The sequence below is a fragment of the Arvicola amphibius genome, chromosome 15 (genome assembly GCF_903992535.2).
Source record: "Arvicola amphibius chromosome 15, mArvAmp1.2, whole genome shotgun sequence".
Classification (NCBI taxonomy): Eukaryota; Metazoa; Chordata; class Mammalia; order Rodentia; family Cricetidae; genus Arvicola; species Arvicola amphibius.
This window is the reverse complement of record NC_052061.1, coordinates 27,291,277-27,314,434: the sequence shown is the minus strand read 5'-3', so window position 1 is coordinate 27,314,434 and position 23,158 is coordinate 27,291,277. Positions and strand designations below refer to the sequence as shown.

Here is a 23,158-nt window from a genome sequence, read left to right as displayed (position 1 = left end):
GAACTTTAAGTCTTTGAAGAAAGAAATTGAAGAGGATATCAGAAAATGGAAGGATCTCCCTTGCTCTTGGATTGAGAGGATCAACATAGTAAAAATGGCAATACTACCAAAGGCACTCTATAGATTTAATGCAATCCCAATCAAGGTCCCATTAAAATTCTTCACAGAGATTGAGAGGACAATAATCAAGTTTATATGGAAGAACAAGAAACCCAGGATAGCCAAAACAATTTTGTACAATAAAGGAACTTCTGGAGGCACTTTCATCCCTGACTTCAAACTCTATTACAGAGCTACAGTATTAAAAACAGCTTGGTATTGGCATAAAAATAGAGAAGTTGACCAATGGAATCGAATAGAAGACCCAGATCGTAACCCACAAATCTATGAACACCTGATTTTTGATAAAGGAGCTAAAAGCACACAATGGAAGAAAGAAAGCATCTTCAACAAATGGTGCTGGCATAACTGGATTTCAACCTGTAGAAGAATGAAAGTAGATCCATGTCTATCACCATGCACAAAACTCAAGTCCAAATGGATTAAAGACCTCAATATCAATCTGAGCACACTGAACCTGTTAGAGGAGAAAGTGGGAAGTACTCTACAACATTTGGGCACAGGAGACCGCTTCCTAAGTATAGCCCCAGCAGCACAGACATTAAGTGCAACATTGAATAAATGGGACCTCCTGAAGCTGAGCAGCTTCTGTAAAGCAAAGGACATTGTCACTAAGACACAAAGGCAGCCTACTGACTGGGAAAAGATCTTCACCAACCCCGCAACAGACAAAGGCCTGATCTCCAAAATATATAAGGAACTCAAGAGACTAGACTTTAAAATGCTAATGAACCCAATTAAAAAATGGGGCACTGAACTGAACAGAGAATTCTCAACAGAAGAAGTTCGAATGGCCAAAAGACACTTAAGGGCATGCTCAACCTCCCTAGCTATCAGGGAAATGCAAATCAAAACAACTTTGAGATACCATCTTACACCTGTCAGAATGGCTAAAATCAAAAACACCAATGATAGCCTTTGCTGGAGAGGATGTGGAGTAAGGGGTACACTCAGCCATTGCTGGTGGGAATGCAAACTTGTGCAACCGCTTTGGAAAGCAGTGTGGAGGCTTCTCAGGAAATTTGGGATCCACCTCCCCCAGGACCCAGCAATCCCACTCTTGGGAATTTACCCAAGAGATGCCCAATCATATTACAAAAGCATCTGTTCAACTATGTTTATAGCAGCATTATTTGTAATAGCCAGAACCTGGAAACAACCTAGATGCCCTTCAGTGGAAGAATGGATGAAGAAAGTGTGGAATATATACATATTAGTGTTCTACTCGGCGGTAAAAAACGACATCTTGAATTTTGCATGCAAATGGAGGGAAATAGAAAACACCATCCTGAGTGAGGTAACCCAGACCCAAAAAGATGAACATGGGATGTACTCACTCATAATTGGGTTCTAGCCATAAATAAAGGACATCGAGCCTATAATTCGTATAAAATCCTAGAGAAACTATATAAGAAGGTGAACCCCAAGAAAAACATATAGTTATCCTCATGGATTCTGGAAGTAGACAAGATTGCCAGACAAAAAATGGAAAATAGGAGTGCGGTGGGATGGGGGGAGGATGGATGGGGAGAAAAAAGTGTGAAGTGGAGGATGGGAAGAGCCTGGGGGAATAGGATGGTGGGGATATAGGAAGGGTGGATATGGGAACAAGGAATTATATATCTTACTTAAGGGAGCCATTCTAGGGTTGGCAGATACTTGACTCTAGAGGGGTTCCCAGGTGTCCAGGAAGACGCCCCCAGCTAGGTCCTTGGGCAGCTGAGGAGAGGGTGCCAGAAATGTACAGATCCTATTGCCATACTCATGAATATCTTGCATATCACCATAGAACCTTCACCTGGCATTGGATGGAGAAAATGACAGAGCCCCACATAGGAGCACTGGACTGAGCTCCCAAGGTCCTGATGAGGATCAAAAGGAGGGAGATCATGAGCCAGGAAGTCAGAACCTTGAGGAGTGCGTTTACTCATTGAGACAGTGGGACAGATCTAACGGGAGACCACCAAGTCCAGTTGGAATGGGACTGATGGAACAGGGGACCAAACCGGACTCTCTGAATGTGGCTGACATTGGAGGAGGACTGAGAAACCAAGGACAACGGCAATGAACGTGAACTCTACAGCATGGACGGGCTCCCTGTGAGCATTGTCAGTTTGGTTGCTCACCTTCCTGGACTTAGAGGGAGCTGGGAGGACCTTGGACTTAACATAGTGAAGGGGACCCTGATGGCTCATTGGCTTGGAGAGGGGTGGAGTGGGGGTATGGGTGGAAGGGAGGGGAGGAAAGGGAGAGGAGGAGGGAAGGAGATGGAAATCTTTAATAAAAAAAAAGATATCTGGGAGTAACTCTAACCAAGGAAGTGAAGGATTTATTTGACAAGAACTTCAAGTCTTTGAAGAAAGAAATTGAAGAGGATACCAGAAAATGGAAGGATCTCCCCTGCTCGTGGATTGGGAGGATCAACATAGTAAAAATGGCAATTCTACCAAAAGCAATCTATAGATTCAATGCAATCACAATCAAAGTCCCATCAAAATTCTTCACAGATCGTGAGAAGACAATAATCAACTTTATATGGAAAAACAAGAAACCCAGGATAGCCAAAAAAATCTTATACAATAAAGGTACTTCTGCAGGCATTACCATCCCTGCCTTCAAACTCTATTACAGAGCTACAGTATTGAAAACAGCTTGGTATTGACATAAAAACAGAGAAGTTGACCAATGGAATCGTATAGAAGACCCGGATCTTGAACCACAAACCTATGAACACCTGATTTTTGATAAAGGAGCCAAAAGTACACAATGGAAGAAAGAGGGCATCTTCAACAAACTGTGCTGGCATAACTGGATGTCAACCTGAAAGTAGATCCATATCTATCACCATGCACAAAACTCAAGTCCAAATGGATTAAAGACCTCAATATTAATCTGAACACATTGAGCTTGATAGAGGAGAAAGTGGGAAGTACTCTACAACAAATGGGCACAGGGAACCGTTTCCTACGCATAACCCCAGCTGCACAGACATTAAGGGCAACATTGAATAATTGGGACCTCCTGAAGCTGAGCAGCTTCTGTAAAGCAAAGGACATTGTCACTAAGACACAAAGGAAGCCACTGACTGGGAAAAGATCTTCACCAACCCTGCAACTGACAAAGGTCTGGTCTCTAAAATATATAAGGAACACAAGAGACTAGACTGTAAAATGCCAATTAACCCAATAAAAATGGGTCGCTGAACTGAACAGAGAATTCTCAACAGAAGAAGTTCAAATGGCCAAAAGACACTTAAGGGCATGCTCAACCTCCTTAGCAATCAGGGAAATGCAAATCAAAACAACTTTGAGATACCATCTTACACCTGTCAGAATGGCTAAAATCAAAAACACCAATGATAACCTTTGCTGGAGAGGTTGTGGAGTAATGGGTACACTCATCCATTGCTGATGGGAATGCACACTTGTGCAACCAATTTGGAAAGCAGTGTGGCGGTTTCTCAGGAAATTTGGGATCAACCTACCCCAGGACCCAGCAATTCCACTATTGGGAATCTACCCAAGAGATGCCCAATCATACTACAAAAGCATTTGCTCATCTATGTTCATAGCAGCATTATTTGTAATAGCCAGATCCTGGAAACAATCTAGATGCCCTTCAGTGGAAGAATGGATGAAGAAACTGTGGAATATATACATATTAGAATACTACTCAGCGGTAAAAAAAAATGACATTTTGAATTTTGCATGCAAATGGATGGAAATATAAAACACTATTCTGAGTGAGGTAACCCAGACCCAAAAAGATGAACATGGGATGTACTCACTCATAATCGGTTTCTAGCCATAATTAAAGAACACCGAGCCTATAAATTTGGGATCCCTGAGAAGATAGTAAGAAGGTGAAACCCCCCAAAAAGATATAGTTATCCTCCTGGATATTGGAAGTAGACACGACCGCCAGGCAAAAATTGGGAACTTGAGGGTTGGGCGAGACTGGGCCAAGGGAAGATGGGGAGAGAAAATCGTGAAGGGGAGAATGGGGGGAGCTCGGAGGAATGGGATGCTTGGGATATAGGAAGGGTGGATATGGGAGCAGGGAAGCATATATCTTAATTTAGGGAGCCACCTGAGGGTTGTCAAGAGACTTGACCCTAGAGGGGTTCCCAGGTTTCCAGGGAGACGCCCCCAGTTAGTTCCTTGGGCAGCTGAGTAGAGGGAGCCTGAAAAGGCCAGTTCCTATAGCCATACTGATGAATTTCTTGCATATCACCATAGAACCTCCACCTGTCAATAGATGAAGAAAATGACAGAGCCCCACATTGAAGCACCGGACTGATCTCCCAAGGTCCTGATGAGGAGCAGAAGGAGAGAGAACATGAGAAAGAAAGTCAGGACTGTGAGGGAACGTCCACCTGGTGATAGATGAAGAAAATGACTGAGCCCCACATTGGAACACTGGACTGAGCTCCCAAGGTCCTGATGAGGAGCAGAAGGAGAGAGAACATGAGAAAGAAAGTCAGGAACGTGAGGGGTGCGTTCACTCATGGAGATGGTGGGACAGAACTAATGGGAGATCACCAACTCCAGTTGGAATGGGACTGATGGATCATGCGACCAAACCCGTCTCTCTGAATGTGGCCAACAGTGGGTGCTGACTGAGAAGCAAAAGACAATGGCGCTGGGCTCTGATTCTTCTGCATAGACTGGCTCTGTGGGAGCCTTCTCAGCTTGGTCAATCACCTTCCTGGACCTGGGGGGAGTTGGGAGGACCTTGGTCTTAACATAGAGTAGGGAACCCTGATGGCTCCTTGACCTGGAGAGGGATTGAGGGGAGGTATGGGTGGAGGGGAGAGGAGGGAAGGGGGAGGAGGAGGGGAGGGAAGGGGGAGGAGGAGGGGAGGAGATGGAAATTTTTAAATATAAAAAATAAGCCATGAAAAAAAAAAAAGAATGGCCAAGATCAAAAACACTGATGACAACTTATGCTGAAGAAGATGTGACATAAACACAACACTTCATTACTGGTGGGAGTGCAAACTGGTTTAGCTCTTTTGGATATCAATAAGGTGATTTCTCAGAAAATTAGGAAACAACCTTCCTCAAGACTAAGCAATACTACTTTTAGGTATATACCCAAAGGATGCTCAATTATACCAGGACGTGTGCTCAACTGTGTTCATAGCAGCATTGGTTGTCATAGCTAGAACCTGGTAACAACCTAAGTGCTCCTCGACTGAAGAATGGATAAGGAAAATGTGGTACATTTACATAATGGAGTACTACACAGCAGAAAAAAATGTTCTTTTTGAAATTTGAGGGCAAATGGATGAATCTAGAAAACATCATATTGAAAGACAAATATCATAAGTGGCTTTTCGACATAAAGCAAAAAAAAAAAAAACCAGCTATAATTCACAATCCTAGAGAACCTAGGCAACAACTAGGACCCTAAGAGAGACATACATGGATCTAATCTACATGGGAAGTAGAAAAAGACAAGATCTCCTGAGTAAATTGGAAGCATCGGGACCATGGAAGAGGGTAGAAGGGGAAGGTATAGAAAAGGAGGGGAGCAGAGAAAAATCTATAGCTCAATAAAAATCAATAAAAAATTAAAAACTACAATGTTGTCAGTCTGGGGAAAGTGTTAAAGTTGTAGACATTTGTGCAATCCAAATGTGACTGTACCATTTTTATGATGAAAGAGTCAAGTTTTAGAGAGTATTTGCCTAAAACAGGATGAGCCAGCCCAGATGATGGCTCTATACACTCGAAGAAGCTCTGCCTTTCTGTTCTAAGTTTTCCCCCAATTCACCACAGTGCCCATAACTGCTTTCTGCTCGAGAGAATGAACAAAATGCTCAGGACTGGAATACTCTGATACTTGTATAAGTATCAGATTTGATCTCTGAGTTATAGGTGCAGTATAGGTGGTCAAATGTTGATGTTATTTTGATGCCACTGTGTATACATGTTTATTGGGAATAAGAATACCTGTGGTTGAGTACAAAAGCTACTTAACTCTATCTACACTTAATGTTGGCACTCTCTTACAGGACTCAGGCCTGGTTGTGTGACTTGTTTTGGTTCATAGGACATTAAGCAAATTGATGTTAAAAGCATCAAAATTTGTTAAGGCACTTGGATTTGAGCTTCAACACTCTTGAAATCCTGTGACACCCCACTTCCTCATTTGTGACTAAAAATACATCACCTGGCTTGATAGTGAGCCCATGACCCAGATAAACCTACCTTTAGCAGACATTCTTAGATAGCAGCAGACACCCATAGGGACCCACAGACATTGAGTACAAATGGCTCATTATGGAATAGTGAGCTCATCATGAAGGTCAGCTGAAACTGCTAAGATTTGGGCTAGTTTATTAAGTAGCAAAAATGTGTGATTTGATTTGCTGAGATAATGGTAGGACGTGTATGCTATAAAGCTGGATGTTCAGCAGGTACTCAGTCCCTGACAGCTATAATTTCCTCATTTCTGCTTTTTTAGCAAGCCTTATCTAACATTTTTACCAGTGTTCCTGGGTTGCTTAGACAGACGAGACTCCTCCACTTCAGGAGTGCATGTACCAATAGTGGAGAAGACAATAAACAAAACAAACTGGGATGAGTTCAGATGGAACAATGTACTTGGGATGTAAGGAACAGGAACACAGAAGACTCAAGGAAGAGAGACTCAGTGCAGGCCAGGGAGGGCCCTTCTGAAGTGTTAAAACTCATGACTTAAAGCTATTCTGCTTCTGCAAAACTTGTATGTACAAATCCTAACTCCCATAGTGATAACATGAGATTAAGGGTGCTTTGGTAAATAATTATGTCATAAGGGTGCAGCTGTTGTGACTAGGGTTAATACCATTATAAGAAAGAATCCAAACAACTCCCCTTTGAGTAGCCCTTACTCAAACTTGGGCATAATTTAGTAACTTAATTCTTGTAACTCTTCTTTGGAAAGCCCACACCTATGCACTTATCATTCCTTTTAAGAATCTGTCTTTCTTATAATCCTCATACACAAATCTGTTTTAAAATATCTTTATTAAGCAACTATTATGTTTTTTAAAGGTCCTAGAAATTCTCTTGCTCCTTATACAATGTAAAGACTAAGTGAGAAGAAAACAATTTAGAATGGGAAAGCAGCTCTCACAAGATCCTAAATATGCCAACACTTCAATCTTGGACTTCAAAACCTCTAGATCCATGGACAATTAGCTTTTGGTATTTACAAGTTCTTTGGAATATCCCATTTTATTAAAAAAAAGCCATGGTAGTCAAGGTGTGGTAGTGTACATTTTTAATCTCAGTACTCTGGATGCAGAAGCTGGCAGATCTGTTGACTTCAAGGAAAGCCTGATCTACAGAGCAAGTTTTAGGCCAGGTAAGGCTGCATAGTAAGATCCTGTTTTCAAGATTAAAAGAACAGAGAGGGAGAGGGAGAGAGAGAGAGGAAGAGGAGGAGGGGGAGGGGAGAGGAAAAGGGAGATCCTCTTTGGGAGAGTCACAGGGAATAGGTTTAGCAAGAGAGCAACAACTCTGGGTAAAATCAGCTTAACATAGCTAAACAAGATGCCACACGAGTGGGTAGGTGAGACACACCTGGGAACTTGATTCAAGCACATTCCTAGGGGTTTTGGGGGGGATCTGGGTTGGGGCTGAGACTATATTTCTAGTTCTTTCTCTTCTATGTTTAGAAAGAAATGAGGAGACCCACCAGACCCATGATACCTATAACCATAGTTAATTATCCAACATCTTTGTCAAAGGGACACTAGAGAACAAATGTCTGTCACTGAAACGATGTATTACTATGGTGATTTCCTTCCTTCCTTCCTTCCTTCCTTCCTTCCTTCCTTCCTTCCTTCCTTCCTTCCTTGTCAATTTGACAAAGCTAGAGTCAATGGAGAAGAAGGAATGGTCAATTGAGGAACCGCCTCTATCAGAATGACCTATAGGGATATCTGTGGGAGCATTTTCTTGACTAATGATTGATATGTAAGAGCATAGTTCACTGTGGCTGGTTTATCTCCAGGAAAAATGCTTCTGGGATGCGTAAGAAAGGTATCTCAGCAAACCATGGGAAGCAAACCAGTAAGCAATGTTCCTCTGTAGTCTGCCTCAGGTTCTTCCATGATTTTCTTCAGTGATGAACTGTGGTGAGGAAATAGAAGTCAAACAAACCCTCTTTTCTCCCAGTTGCCTATCACAGCAATAGAAAGCAAACTATCCTTTTGTTCAACTCCCTCTGTCATTCCATCCATTCCCATCTTCTGCCATGATCTCAAAGGGCATCAAAAACTGTTGGTTCCACATTGGTGGCTGATGACACAATTTCTGATTGGAATTCTGTAGGTAGAGTTACGAAGACCATGGGTCGGTTCCCCCAAAACACTAAACCATTCACATGGGACCTACCTCTAATTCAAAGGTTTATAAGCACACTGAACTATTTCTTAAATTAAAATCAATCCAGGAGGCACCAGCCAGCATGCTAACTGGATGTATAGGGCAGAATGGAAGTGGTTAATTTCTGCATTGGCTTTGGTGCTGCATTATAATTTATTGCTTCCTGCTACATGCTTTATTCATAACCATGCTTTATTCATAAGAAGTTTTCAATTTCTTATATCTTCTAGATGTTGTCTGGGTGGTAGTACTTGTTACCATGTATTAGAAGCTGCTCTGTATTTGTTAAGCTTGGATGTGTGTAATTTCAAGAGAAGGGCCCTATGGTCAGTGCTTGCTGCTATTGCAACTAGAGCTGGAGCTTTCTGTAAGGGACCATGAGAAAATGAGCTACCTGATCATTGTGGCCCAGGCAAGTGTGATTTTCCTGCTGGCAGTGGGTGCAGACGTTTGGCATAGCAATATTATTGTTGATAAGAAGTGTCCACAAAACCATAGGCCTGCACTCTAAATCCAGCAAATTTTGCTGTCAGTTCCTAAGAAGCATGGAAGTGAATACAAACACACACACACACAAAAGGTCAACTATTTCCTTACATTATTACTTTTCAGCACTTTACACCATCTTATTGTGTAGTATCCAAAGCATAATCAATAAACATGGCTTGCAAGTATCATCACACTTCACACAGGGAGGCTGAAAGGGGCCAAGAACCTGAATCAAATCCACACGTCTCAGAAGTGACACAGCTGGGCTGAGTGCAGGTCTTTCTTTCCCCCCTTTATTATCTCTAAATGCCTACCACCATGTCCTAGTTAGCATGAGTGATCAGTTTAAGAATGTGTAGAGTCATTGGAGGGATTCTCAACTGAGGAATTGCCCAGATCAGATTGGTCTGCGTTCATGTCTATGAGGTATTATCTTGGTTGATGATTGATGTGGGATGGCCCAGCTGACTGTGGGTGATCCTGGGCTGTATAAGAAAGTTGGCTGAGTGTGACAGAAAGGGGCAAGTAGTATTTATTCATGGTTTCTGCTTTTAAGTTCCTGCCCTGACCACCTCAATGATGAACTGTGACTTGGAAACATAAGCCAAATAAATCTTTTCCCTTCCCATTTACTGCTGATAAGACTATTATATCACAGCAACAGAAAATCAAACACATACAGAAGTTTCCAGAAGGGCATTCAGATCTAGACAATGGTTCCTGGTTGACAAATGTTACAAGGGTTTCCACAGATTCATTCAACACTAATCAGAACTCTGCATGGCAAGAACTTTAACCTTATTTCAGAGAAAAAAAAAACAGAAATCTAAGATATTGAGTGAAATGCTAAAACTGTCAGCAGAAGATTGAGGGAGCAGATGAGACTTGAGATAGAGATCTTTGCTCTGAAGCTTAGTGCCTTCTACACAGAACACACATTAAAATTCTGATCACTCATGCTGGATTCAGTTCAGAAGCTTTTGAATATACATCAGTACAAAGAACTGGGCCTGCATATTCTCATGGGCATTATATCCTTAATAATATCATCATTCCCAGGTAACAGATATGGAAACCGAGGTTTAGAAAGGCAAGATGGCTTCTGCAGAAAGTTAAGTTGAAGGTCAGAGCCATTGATAATACACACAGTGTCTGCCTCCTAGGACCAGACACAGCTATGTTGTGCATAGCTACACCACCAATGTGTGTGTAAGTCAGAGGTCCATGTTTAGTGTTTTCCTCCACATTTCTCTCACCTCATTTTTTGAGAAAGGCACCCATTTCCATTAAATACACTCAGACATCCATGACATGGAAGTTTCCACTAATTTCATGCTTCCCAGATGGTGCTCTGTGGACCTCTGCATGTCTAGGTTCCTGCTCCTTCATGTTTGCACGTTTTCATCTACTCATGATTAATAACAGTCTTTAAGTAACACTCATTGCATGCCTGGAACAGTGACTCACATCATTCCTGATCAATCCCAAGGCATCTTCATTTCCAGATGGGAATGTCAGGAAGCCCAACAGACAGTGCTTTTGAAATGAGGCAGTAAGGTGTTTTGTGATATTTTGATTGTGTTCTGACAAATAAAGCTTGCTTGGAGTCAGAGGGTGGAGCTAGCCACTAGTTGAACATAGAGGTTTGGAGGACTGTAGTAGAGGAGACAGGAAGTGGTAAGGCAGTGCTGAAAGAAGAGCTTGGCCCTTTTGGATGGAGGAATAGAAAAGGTAGGAAGCTCCTGGTTCCCTAATCTTTCAGGTTCTTATCACAATATTTAATTCCTTAGTTTTTATTGATTAAGATTATTTAGATAAACACATCATTTGTTGTCCAACTTTTGGAACACAAATTCACAAAACAGTCACTTGCCCATGACTTTGAAGCCACCAGCACCCGCTGGAGCTATACACAGGAGCTCCATGTGCTGGAATAACCATGTTTCTTCCCACCCTTCAGGCCCTCTGAGTATGGAATTTTCCTGTTGCAGCCTCTCTAGAGCAATCTCCACAAGCCCGAAACTCCACAGGTCCTTGGCATCCAAATGCTACTGTGGTTAGGCCCTCACCACTGGGCAGCTTTGCCTTCGAATGGCACTGTGCTATCACTTCCTTCCAGTCACACATGCTTTCACACATCCCCTCCATGTCCATCATTCAGATGGCTAGATCTTTGGCCCCCTTTCCCTTCGTATTGTGGACTTTTACTGGATACCCTTCACAGGCTGCTGATACATGATCAGTGGCAGCTGTTCTCAGCCAGGTTGTACACTATTTGTGTTCTCCTCCTAGACGTACTATGCCGCAATAGACAGCCTTATACTTCACTGTCAGCATAAGCAGATTTTGTTAAACAATTTGGAATTCTTAAAGGGGAAAATTAGTTTTAAAAAGATAAGACTTTCTCCACCATTAAAAAATGGGAAACACTATTATATTGGAGGAATTTAGGTCTCTGTAGGATTGCACAATAAATGGTTTTAAAAATGGAACTGAATCAGGGGATAATTAACTTAGCTGGGATCTACATAATGTCAATTATGAACAGCATCTGTTTGGTAATTCTTGTTTTGTCCATAAAAAAAAAGTTGGTTTATATGAGCACCAAAAAATAGGCATCAGAAAAGTTACTGAGGAAAATAATGCAATTTTGACTGATACATTACAAGCTTTAGAAAAACTTTCTAAAACAGATAGAAATATTGAGACAAAGACAGAAGAATTTAAAGGAGAACCAACCTCACCATTATATTGGAAACAGCCCAAAGTTATCAAAAAACCAACTTTAATTTATCTAGTCACCCTACAGGAACAACTACCAAGTAACAGGTATCTTCAAGGCTATGTAAGAGCTGACTGGATTCCTGTGGAAATGTTAGATTTGAGGAGATTTAAGGAGGCAATAGGTTCGTAAGGTATGCATTCACTTTTTATGAGGAAGATGTCAAATTTATGGTCAACTAGTAACAGAATTGTCCATCTGGAAAGACATGATTAGAGCAGTATTGGAACATGGTCCTTAATTACAGTGGAGGACCAGGTGGAAAGATGGAACCACTGAATAATGAAGTAGAGCTAGAAGTATGGAAACTTCCCGTGGCTAATTTCATGAAGAGGGCAATTATTCTGATGTTCAAATACAGTTTATATATGATTATCATACTTTGGCTCTAAGCCACACAGCAGCTTTAAATGCTTGGGACAGAGTAAAGGAAGTTGGAAAGATAATTGAGCCATACAGCATCCAAAAGAAACCTTCATTGCTTTTTTTTTTTTACAAAGATTGACTTTAGTTGCAAATAGAATGATACCAATGATACCAAATCCAGAAGCCAGACAAATAATAATTGAATCTTTGTCTTTTGAAATGCTAATTCACAATGAAAGGGGTAACTAGGCCTTTAAAGACATGATCAACACCCATAGATGGATGGATCCAAGATACAGCCAATATTGAATCTCATAACCATGATGATACTTGGATAGGAGAGGTGATTTCCAGAGGCTTGAAGAAAAATCAAAATGTCATGTTTTCATTGTGGTAAACCAGGTCACATAAAAAGGGATTGTAGGACATCTGGGAGGTGAGTTAGTTCCCAACCTGCTGCACCAGCCTGGGAGAGGGAGCACAGCCTTTCCTCAATGCCCTACACTTACTGGTCTTCCAGCTGGGGCTACGCTCCCTGGCTACTGCCTCTCTCTTCCTACCCCACCCAGCTTGCATCCAGAAAACCCTCCCTTCTTCCTCCCCTCTTCGGGTTCATAACATCTCCAGCTCAGCCTGATCTGGGCGCTGGGACCGGATGCAACCGGCGGGCGGGAGTTTCTTTGTTTCATTAGCCCCCCTGCAGCAAGGTAGGCCCTTTGTCTGCGAGCTCCTTGGTAAGCAAGGACACCTGATCACATCACCAGAAGATATATCAGGGAGGCAAGCAAGGACACCTAACCCTGTAAAAGATCCATAGAGGAGCATTCGGGAAGAAGAGATGGGCAGGCGCCAATGCAAGAATTCCTCCAACAATCTGAAAAACAACATGAAATCACCAGAACCCAGCAATCTTACAACAGGAGTATTTGAACACTTCAATCAAGAAGAAGTAGAAAACCTTGACTTTTTGAAAGTGATTGAGGCCCTTAAACAGAAGGTGAAAAACTCCCTTAAAGAAATGGATGAGGCCTCTTGCGGCCATCGCTTGATCGCAGCCGCCAAAATGAAGTTCAATCCCTTTGTGACTTCTGACCGGAGCAAGAACCGCAAACGGCATTTCAATGCGCCTTCTCACATTCGGAGGAAGATCATGTCTTCCCCCCTTTCCAAAGAGCTGAGACAGAAGTACAATGTTCGCTCGATGCCCATTCGAAAGGATGACGAAGTTCAGGTTGTCTGGGGACACTACAAAGGCCAGCAGATTGGCAAAGTGGTCCAGGTGTACAGGAAGAAATACGTCATCTACATTGAACGGGTGCAGAGAGAAAAGGCTAATGGCACAACTGTCGACGTGGGCATCCACCCCAGCAAGGTGGTGATTACCAGGCTAAAGCTGGACAAAGACCGAAAGAAGATTCTGGAAAGGAAAGCCAAGTCTCGACAAGTAGGAAAGGAGAAGGGCAAATACAAGGAAGAAACAATTGAGAAGATGCAGGAGTAGGGGCGTCTCATACAGTTTTCATAAAAGACTGCTTGAGTAGTAAAAAAAAAAAAAAAGAAATGGATGAGAAGAATAACAAAAAGTTTGAAGAATTGAATAAATCCATAAATGATATCCTAGGAAATCAAGGAAAAACAATCAAACAGATAATGGAAACAGTGCAAGACTTGAAAACTGAAATAGAGGCAAGGAAGAAAACACAAACCGAGGGCAGGCTGGATATGGAAAATCTAGGTAAACGAATAGAGACTACAGTAACAAGCATAACCAACAGAATACAATAGATAGAAGAAAGAATCTCTGATTCTGAAGATACCATAGAGAAAATAAATGCACTGATCAAAGAAATCAGCAAATCAAACAAATGCTCATCACAAAATATTCAGGAAATCTGGGACACAATAAAAAGACCAAACCTAAGCATAATAGGGGTAGAAGAAGGAGAAGAGGTACAGTTCAACGGTCCAGAAAATATGTTTAATAAAACTATAGAAGAAAACTTTCCCAATCTAAAGAAAGATATTCCCATGAAGGTTCAAGAAGCATACAGAACACCGAATAGACTGGATAAAAAAATCCCCTTGCCATATAATAATCAAAACACAAAACATACAGAATAAAGAAAGAATATTAAGAGCTGCAAAGGAAAAAGGTCAAGTAATTTATAAAGGTAAACCTATCAGACTTATACCTGATTTCTCTATGGAAACCATGAAAGCCAGAAGGTCCTGGATAGATACACTGCAGAAACAAAGAGACCATGGATGCAAGCCCACACTACTATACCCAGCCAAGCTTTCATTCACTATAAATGGAGTAAACAAAATTTTCCAGGATAAAAACAAATTTAAACAATATGTAGCCAGAAATCCAGCCTTACAGAAAGTAATAGAAGGAAAATCACAAACCAAGAAGTCCAAAAATGCCCACAATAACTCAGACATCTAGCGACCCTTCACCAGCACATCTCAAAGAAGGGAGACACTAAATCTCTTCTACCAAAAAAACAAAACAAAACAAAACAAAAATGACGACTGGAGTTAACAAGCACTGGTCATTAATATCACTTAATATCAATGGATTCAATTCACATATAAAAAGGCACAGGCTAAGAGATTGGAAACGAAAACAGGATCCAACATTCTGCTGTTTACAAGAAACACACCTCAACCACAAAGACAGACATCTACTCAGAGTAAAGTGTTAGGAAAAGGTTTATCAAGCACAGACCTAAGAAACAAGCGGGTGTGGCCATACTAATTTCTAACAAAGTTGACTTCAAACTAAAACGAATCAGAAGACATGGAAAGGGACACTTTATACTCATAACAGGAAAAATCCTTCAGAATGAAGTCTCAGTCCTGAATATCTATGCCCCTAATATAAAAGCACCCACTTATGTAAAAGAAACATTACTAGAACTCAAGGCAGCCATCAAACCACACACATTAATAGTAGGAGACTTCAACACTCCTCTCTCACCAATGGACAGGTAAATCAGACAGAAACCTAACAGAGAATTAAAAGACTTAATGGAGGTAATGAACCAAATGGACTTAACAGACATCTATAGAACATTCCACCCAAATAGGAAAGAATATACCTTCTTCTCTGTGGCTCATGGAACCTTTTCGAAAATTGACCAAATACTCGGTAACAAAGCAAACTTCCACAGTTACAAAAAATATTAATAACTACCTGTGTCTTATCGGATCACCATGGATTAAAATTAGAATTCAACAACAATGCTACCCACAGAAAGCCTACAAACTCATGGAAACTGAACAGTCAACTACTGAACCACCCCTGGGTCAAGGAAGAAATAAAGAAAGAAATTAAAGTCTTTCTTGAAGTTAATGAAAACGAAGACAGAACATACTCAAACCTATGGGACACAATGAAAGCAGTGCTAAGAGGAACATTCGTAGCACTAAGTGCCCATTTAAAGAAAACAGAGAAAGCAATCATTGGAGACATAACAGCACACCTGAACGTTATGGAAAAAGAAGAAGCAGACTCACCTAGGAGGAGTAGAAGACTGGAAATAATCAAACTGAGGGCAGAAATCAACAAAATAGAAACACAGAAAACAATCCAAAGAATCAATGAAACAAGAAGCTGGTTCTTGGAGAAAATCAACAAGATTGACAAACCCCTAGCCAAACTAATCAAACGGCAGAGAGAGAATAAGCAAATTAATAAGATCAGAAATGAAAAGGGGGACATAACCACAGACACAGAGGAAATTCAGAGAATCATTAGATCTTACTACAAAAGCCTGTATGCCACAAAATTGGAAAATGTAAAAGAAATGGACATTTTTTAGATAAGTACCATATACCAAAGTTAAACCAGGAAAAGGTGAACAATCTAAATAGTCCTGTTAGTCGCGAAGAATTAGAAACTGTTATCAAAAACCTTCCTACTGAAGATCAGAAATGAAAAAGGGGACATAACCACAGACACAGAGGAAATTCAGAGAATCATTAGGTCTTACTACAAAAGCCTGTATGCCACAAAATTGGAAAATGTAAAAGAAATGGACACTTTTTTTAGATGAGTACCATATACCAAAGTTAAACCAGGACCAGGTAAATGCTCTAAATAGTCCTGTTAGTCGCGAAGAATTAGAAACTGTTATCAGAAACCTCCCTACCAAAAGGAGCCCAGGACCTGATGGGTTCAATGCAGAATTCTACCAGAACGTCCAAGAAGACCTAATACCTATACTCCTTAAGGTATTTCATAATATAGAAACAGAACAGTCATTGCCAAATTCCTTTTAAGAAGCTACAATTACCCTGATACCTAAACCACACAAAGACTCAACCAAGAAAGAGAATTACAGGCCAATCTCACTCATGAACATCGATGCAAAATTTCTCAATAAAATACTGGAAAACAGAATCCAAGAACACATTAGAAAAATTATCCACTACGATCAAGTAGGCTTCATCCCAGAGATGCAGGACTGGTTCAACCTACGAAAATCTATTAATGTAATCCATCATATAAATAAACTGAAGGATAAAAACCATATGATCATCTCATTAGATGCTGAAAAAGCATTTGACAAAATTCAGCACCCCTTTATGATAAAGGTCTTGGAGACATTAGAGATACAGTGGTCATTCCTAAATATAATAAAGGCTATTTACAGCAAGCCGACAGCTAACATCAAATTAAATGGAGAGAAACTCAAGGCCATCCCACTAAATTCAGGAATGCGACAAGGCTGTCCACTCTCTCCTTATATCTTCAATATAGTACTTGAAGTTCTAGCAATAGCAATAAGACAAAACAAGGGGATCAAGGGGATTCGAATTGGAAAGGAAGAAGTTAAACTTTCATTATTTGCAGATGATATGATAGTGTACATAAGCGACCCCAAAAACTCCACCAAAGAACTCCTACAGCTGATAAACTCCTTTAGTAGCATGGCAGGATACAAGATCAACTCCAAAAAATCAGTCGCCCTCCTATATACAAAGGAGAAGGAAGCAGAGAAAGAAATCAGAGAAGCGTCACCATTCACGATAGCCACAAATCGCATAAAATATCTTGGGGTAACTCTAACCAAGGAAGTGAAAGACCTATTTGACAAGAACTTTAAGTCTTTGAAGAAAGAAATTGAAGAGGATATCAGAAAATGGAAGGATCTCCCTTGCTCTTGGATTGGGAGGATCAACATAGTAAAAATGGCAATACTACCAAAGGCAATCTATAGATTTAATGCAATCCCCTTAAAGATCCCATCAAAATTCTTCACAGATCTTGAGAGGACAATAATCAAGTTTATATGGAAGAACAAGAAACCCAGGATAGCCAAAACAATCTTATACAATAAAGGAACTTCTGGAGGCATTACCATCCCTGACTTCAAACTCTATTACAGAGCTACAGTACTAAAAACAGCTTGGTATTGGCATAAAAACAGAGAAGTCGACCAATGGAATCGAATAGAAGACCCAGATCTTAACCCACAAATCTATGAACACCTGATTTTTGATAAAGGAGCTAAAAGCAGACAATGGAAGAAAGAAAGCATCTTCAACAAATGGTGCTGGCATAACTGGATTTCAACCTGTAGAAGAATGAAAGTAGATCCGTGTCTATCACCATGCACAAAACTCAAGTCCAAATGGATTAAAGACCTCAATATCAATCTGAACACACTGAACCTGTTAGAGGAGAAAGTGGGAAGTACTCTACAACATTTGGGCACAGGAGACCACTTCCTAAGTATAGCCCCAGCAGCACAGACATTAAGGGCAACATTGAATAATTGGGACCTCCTGAAGCTGAGCAGCTTCTGTAAAGCAAAGGACACTGTCATTAAGACAAAAAGGCAGCCTACTGACTGGGAAAAGATCTTCACCAACCCCGCAACAGACAAAGGCCTGATCTCCAAAATATATAAGGAACTCAAGAGACTAGACTTTAAAATGCTAATGAACCCAATTAAAAAATGGGGCACTGAACTGAACTTAGAATTCTCAACAGAAGAAGTTCAAATGGCCAAAAGACACTTAAGGGCATGCTCAACCTCCTTAGCAATCAGGGAAAAGCAAATCAAAACAACTTTGAGATACCATCTTACACCTGTCAGAATGGCTAAAATCAAAAACACCAATGATAGCCTTTGCTCGAGTGGATGTGGAGTAAGGGGTACACTCATCCATTGCTGGTGGGAATGCAAACTTGTGCAACCGCTTTGGAAAGCAGTGTGGCGGTTTCTCAGGAAATTCGGGATCAACCTACCCCAGGACCCAGCAATCCCACTCTTGGGAATTTACCCAAGAGATGCTCTATCATACTACAAAAGCATTTGCTCAACTATGTTCATAGAAGCATTATTTGTAATAGCTAGAACCTGGAAACAACCTAGATGCCCTTCAGTGGAAGAATGGATGAAGAAACTGTGGAATATATACATATTAGAATACTACTTCGCGATAAAAACAATGACATCTTGAATTTTGCATGCAAAATGGATGGAAATAGAAAACACTATTCTAAGTGAGGTAACCCAGACCCAAAAAGATGAACATAGGATGTACTCACTCATAATTGGTTTCTAGCCATAATTAAAGGACATCGAGCCTATAATGTGATCCTTGAGAAGATAATAAGAAGGTGAACCCAAAGAAAAACATATAGTAATCCTCCTGGATATTGGAAGTAGACAAGAAATCGTGCAAAAATTGGGAACTTGGGGGTGGAGTGGAATGGGGGTAAGGAGAGATGGGGAGAGAAAAGCATGAAGGGGAGGATGTGGAGAGCCTGTGGGAATGAGATGCTTGAGATATAGTAAGGGTGAATATGGGAGCAGGGAAGCAGATATCTTAATTAAGGGAGCCATCTTAGGGTTGTCAAGAGACTTGACTCTAGAGGGGTTCCCAGCTATCCAGGGAGATTCCCCCAGCTAGTTCCTTGGGCAGCTGAGGAAAGGGAGCCAGAAAAGGCCAGATCCTATAGCCATACTAATGAATATCTTGCATATCACCATAGAACCTTCACCTGGCCCTGCACTTTCCCATTACACAGGAGACTGCAAAACAAAATATACAGCTCACTCTCCCAGGACTTGACAATTATTCCTCTATTTTTCAGGGTCCCATAAAGATGCTGCTATATCCAGACAGCAGGAAGTCATTTTAAGAACACCCACTGGTGGGGAGGGCAGGTATTGGTCATTTGGTGGGTTATGATTATTTGCCATCAGGTGGTTTGTTTACAAATTTTTATTGGTAATTATCAGGAAAAAGTTGAACAAAAGATATTAGATTCATGGATCTCATTATAAAAAAGAAAAGGAGGTATATAGATATGATAAGATAAAATATAGATTATAGAACCTAAAAGCTAAAAAAGCATACTACTCTTACATATTTTACAATGGTATAGGTTTTTATACAATAATGCAAGTCTGAAGCTATCTTTGTTATACAATATATAAGTTTCTACTCTTATTAAAGACATGTTTATATATTGATAGAAACTTAAGGTTGTTTTGTTTAGAAAATACTGTTCATAGATTTCTACTCTTGTTCAGTGTATTATACCAATACAGTTCATCTAACAATGTAATATAAATTTCTGACCCTCAAAATTTATTATTACAAAGTATTTAGGATAATAAAGAAATGCAGGTTAGTAGTTAGTCATCTATTATGATCAAGCTTGTACTCAGGTTAGGTATATTTTTGAGGTCAAATAGAGATATTTTATATAAACAGGTGGTCTTCCAAACCTTGGAAATCTACAAAATATGTCACTTAACATATTTTAATAACATAAAGTTTTTTTTAAGACAATGAGACATGTCTGTTCCTGGGAGCACCAATCTACTTCAGAGAAGATGATAGGCATTAAATCATCCAAATGGAGTTTACTTTCTATGTGGTAAAAGTTAGCCACTGGACAAAAAACTGCCCTTGCCTCGACTGCTGACAGTATGCTGTCCGAATTGGACAATCAGGGTACAAAAGAAAGTGACTGCCAAACTCTGCCAAGAAAAGGTGGGAAAGTCCTTAAAAAAATCCTGCTTCACAGAAATTTCTGTCATATATACCTGTAGGCCAGGTATGGATGCCCTAAGGTTGCAGAAGAACCTTCGGTGAATGTCCAGGCAGTCAGCTGTTTCTGTTCTTTCTTAGTTTGCTTTGCACTTCCTGTTTACCCAGGTAATATTATATCCTTCTCAGGTCTCTGATGGAGTTAAGAACAGATAGCTATGGTTATTTTCCTTGTCAACAAATTCAGAAAAGAAACTCACAAAAAAGTGTAAAGTGTAAAAAAAAAAAGGTTGAGAGACATAAAAAGATACTTTTGGGTTGGTACTGGAAGTTAGGCTAGAAAGTGAATTAAGTACAACAGTCTGGACTCACCAAGATAAAATGGAGTATTTTCTCTGAATTTGTCACATGCTATGGATTAGATACTGTTAATGTAATTATTGCCTATATATATTTGTATATAGTTTTTGTACATATTGAATATTGTTTTTCCATCAGTTAAAACCTTTGTTTTTTATTTATATAAAAAGGGGGAAATGAGTGATAATTTGATTGTGTGCTAGCAAATAAAGCTTGCTTGGAGTCAGAGGGCAGAGCAAGCTAGGTTTGGAGAACTGAGAGAGAGGAGACAGGACATGGAAGGCAGGGCTGAGAGAGGAGCCCTTGTCCTTTTTGGACAGAGGAACAAAGAGGTAGGAAGCTACTGGTAGCTGCCACTGATTCTCTGATCTTTCAGGTTCCTACTCCAATATTTGACTCCTGATTTTGTATTGATTAACATTAATTAGATTAACATCTCAGTCAGGCACAAAGTATAAGATAAGGACAGCCACTGAGGATCATGTGTAACTTAAAGAGGAAGCTGCTCAGCTAGTATGAGAGTCAGCTATGTCAAATGGCTTGGAAGAGGAAATCTGCTTATCTCTAGGACAGTGACCTTAGGGCTTCAAATCCATTCATCTTCTGTAGTCAGTGAGGTTTGTAAAAGTATAAGTAACAGCTGGAGAGATGAATGACTTAGCAATTAAGAGTATGTATTACTTTTGCAAGGACCTAAGTTTGTTTCCCATTGTCCACACCAGGCAGTTCACAACCATCTGTAACTCAGCTAAAGGTGATACAACACCCTCTCTCGACTCTGTGAACACTGTACACAGCTAAACTTATTTGTATAGCTATGCTTTTCTTCTGTCCAATTGTTGTGCAAACAATCTCCCTTCCAACCATAGGCCCTTTGGACTTGCTAGTTCATCTGTCTGGAAAACATTTCAGGGAAACTAGTATGTCTAGCTTTCCTCATTACCTTCTACATCTCTCTCTACAGATATGTCTCTTAGGAAGATTTTGCCTAATGGCATAATCTAAAACAATACGCAGCCACAAATCCAGCCTTGCAGAAAGTAATAGAAGGAAAATCACAAACCAAGGAGTCCAACAACGCCGACAATAACTCAGGCATCTAGCGACCCTTCACCAGCACAACTAGAAGAAGGGAAACACAAAAACTCTACTACTAAAAATGACTGAAGTTAACAACCACTGGTCATTAATATCACTTAATATCAATGGACTCAATTCACCTATAAAAAGGCACAGGCTAAGAGACTGGATACGAAAACAGAATCCAACATTTTGCTGTTTACAAGAAACACACCTCAACCACAAAGACAGGCACCTACTCAGAGTAAAGGGTTGGGAAAAGGTTTATCAAGCAAATGGCCCTAAGAAACAAGCGGGTGTGGCCATACTAATTTCCAACAAAGTTGACTTCAAACTAAAATCAATCAGAAGAGATGGAAAGGGACACTTTATACTCATAACAGGAAAAATCCTTCAGAATGAAGTCTCAATCCTGAATATCTATGCCCCTAATATAAAAGCTCCCACTTATGTAAAAGAAACACTTCTAGAACTCAAGGCAGCCATCAAACCACACACACTAATAGTTGGAGACTTCAACACTCCTCTCTCACCAATGGACAGGTCAATCAGACAGAAACCTAACAGAGAATTGAAAGACTTAATGGAGGTAATGAACCAAATGGACTTAACAGACATCTATAGAACATTCCACCCAAATAGGAAAGAATATACCTTCTTCTCTGCGGCTCATGGAACCTTTTCGAAAATTGACCATATACTTGGTAACAAAGCAAACTTCCACAGTTACAAAAAAATATTAGTAACCACCTGTGTCTTATCGGATCACCATGGATTAAAATTAGAATTCAACAACAATGCTACCCCCAGAAAGCCCACAAACTCATGGAAACTGAACAGTCAACTACTGACCCACACCTGGGTCAAGGAAGAAATAAAGAAAGAAATTAAAGTCTTTCTTGAATTTAATGAAAACAAAGACACAACATACTCAAACCTATGGGACACAATGAAAGCAGTGCTAAGAGGAAAGTTCATAGCACTAAGTGCCCACTTAAAGAAAACGGAGAAAGCACTCATTGGTGACTTAACAGCACACCTGAAAGCTCTGGAAAAAAAAGAAGCAGACTCACCTAGGAGAAGTAGAAGACTGGAAATAATCAAACTGAGGGCAGAAATCAACAAAATAGAAACACAGAAAACAATCCAAAGAATCAATGAAACAAGAAGCTGGTTCTTGGAGAAAATCAACAAGATTGACAAACCCTTAGCCAAACTAATCAAACGGCAGAGGGAGAACACTCAAATTAACAAGATCAGAAATGAAAAGGGGGACATAACCACAGACACAGAGGAAATTCAGAAAATCATTAGATCTTACTACAAAAGCCTGTATGCCACAAAATTGGAAAATGTAAAAGAAATGGACAGTTTTTTAGATAAATACCATATACCAAAGTTAAACCAGGACCAGGTAAATGCTCTAAATCGTCCTGTTAGTCGCGAAGAATTAGAAACTGTTATCAGAAACCTCCCTACCAAAAAGAGCCCAGGACCAGATGGTTTCAATGCGGAATTCTACCAGAACTTCCAAGAAGACCTAATACCTATACTCCTTAAG

The 23,158-nt window shown here is 40.2% G+C and overlaps 2 protein-coding genes across 6 annotated transcripts in view; one reads left to right on the top strand and one right to left on the bottom strand.

Annotated features, from left to right (window-relative positions):
* Positions 1–23,158, bottom strand: part of Large1 (LARGE xylosyl- and glucuronyltransferase 1) — a 533,170-nt gene that overhangs the window by 34,282 nt on the left and 475,730 nt on the right. The gene's annotated exons all lie outside the window — the stretch shown is intronic.
* On the top strand, positions 13,173–13,676 carry LOC119801977 (60S ribosomal protein L26-like). The gene has a single exon (XM_038312796.1). The coding sequence runs from the start codon at positions 13,202–13,204 to the stop codon at positions 13,637–13,639; it is 438 nt and encodes a 145-aa protein (XP_038168724.1). The 5' UTR covers positions 13,173–13,201; the 3' UTR covers positions 13,640–13,676.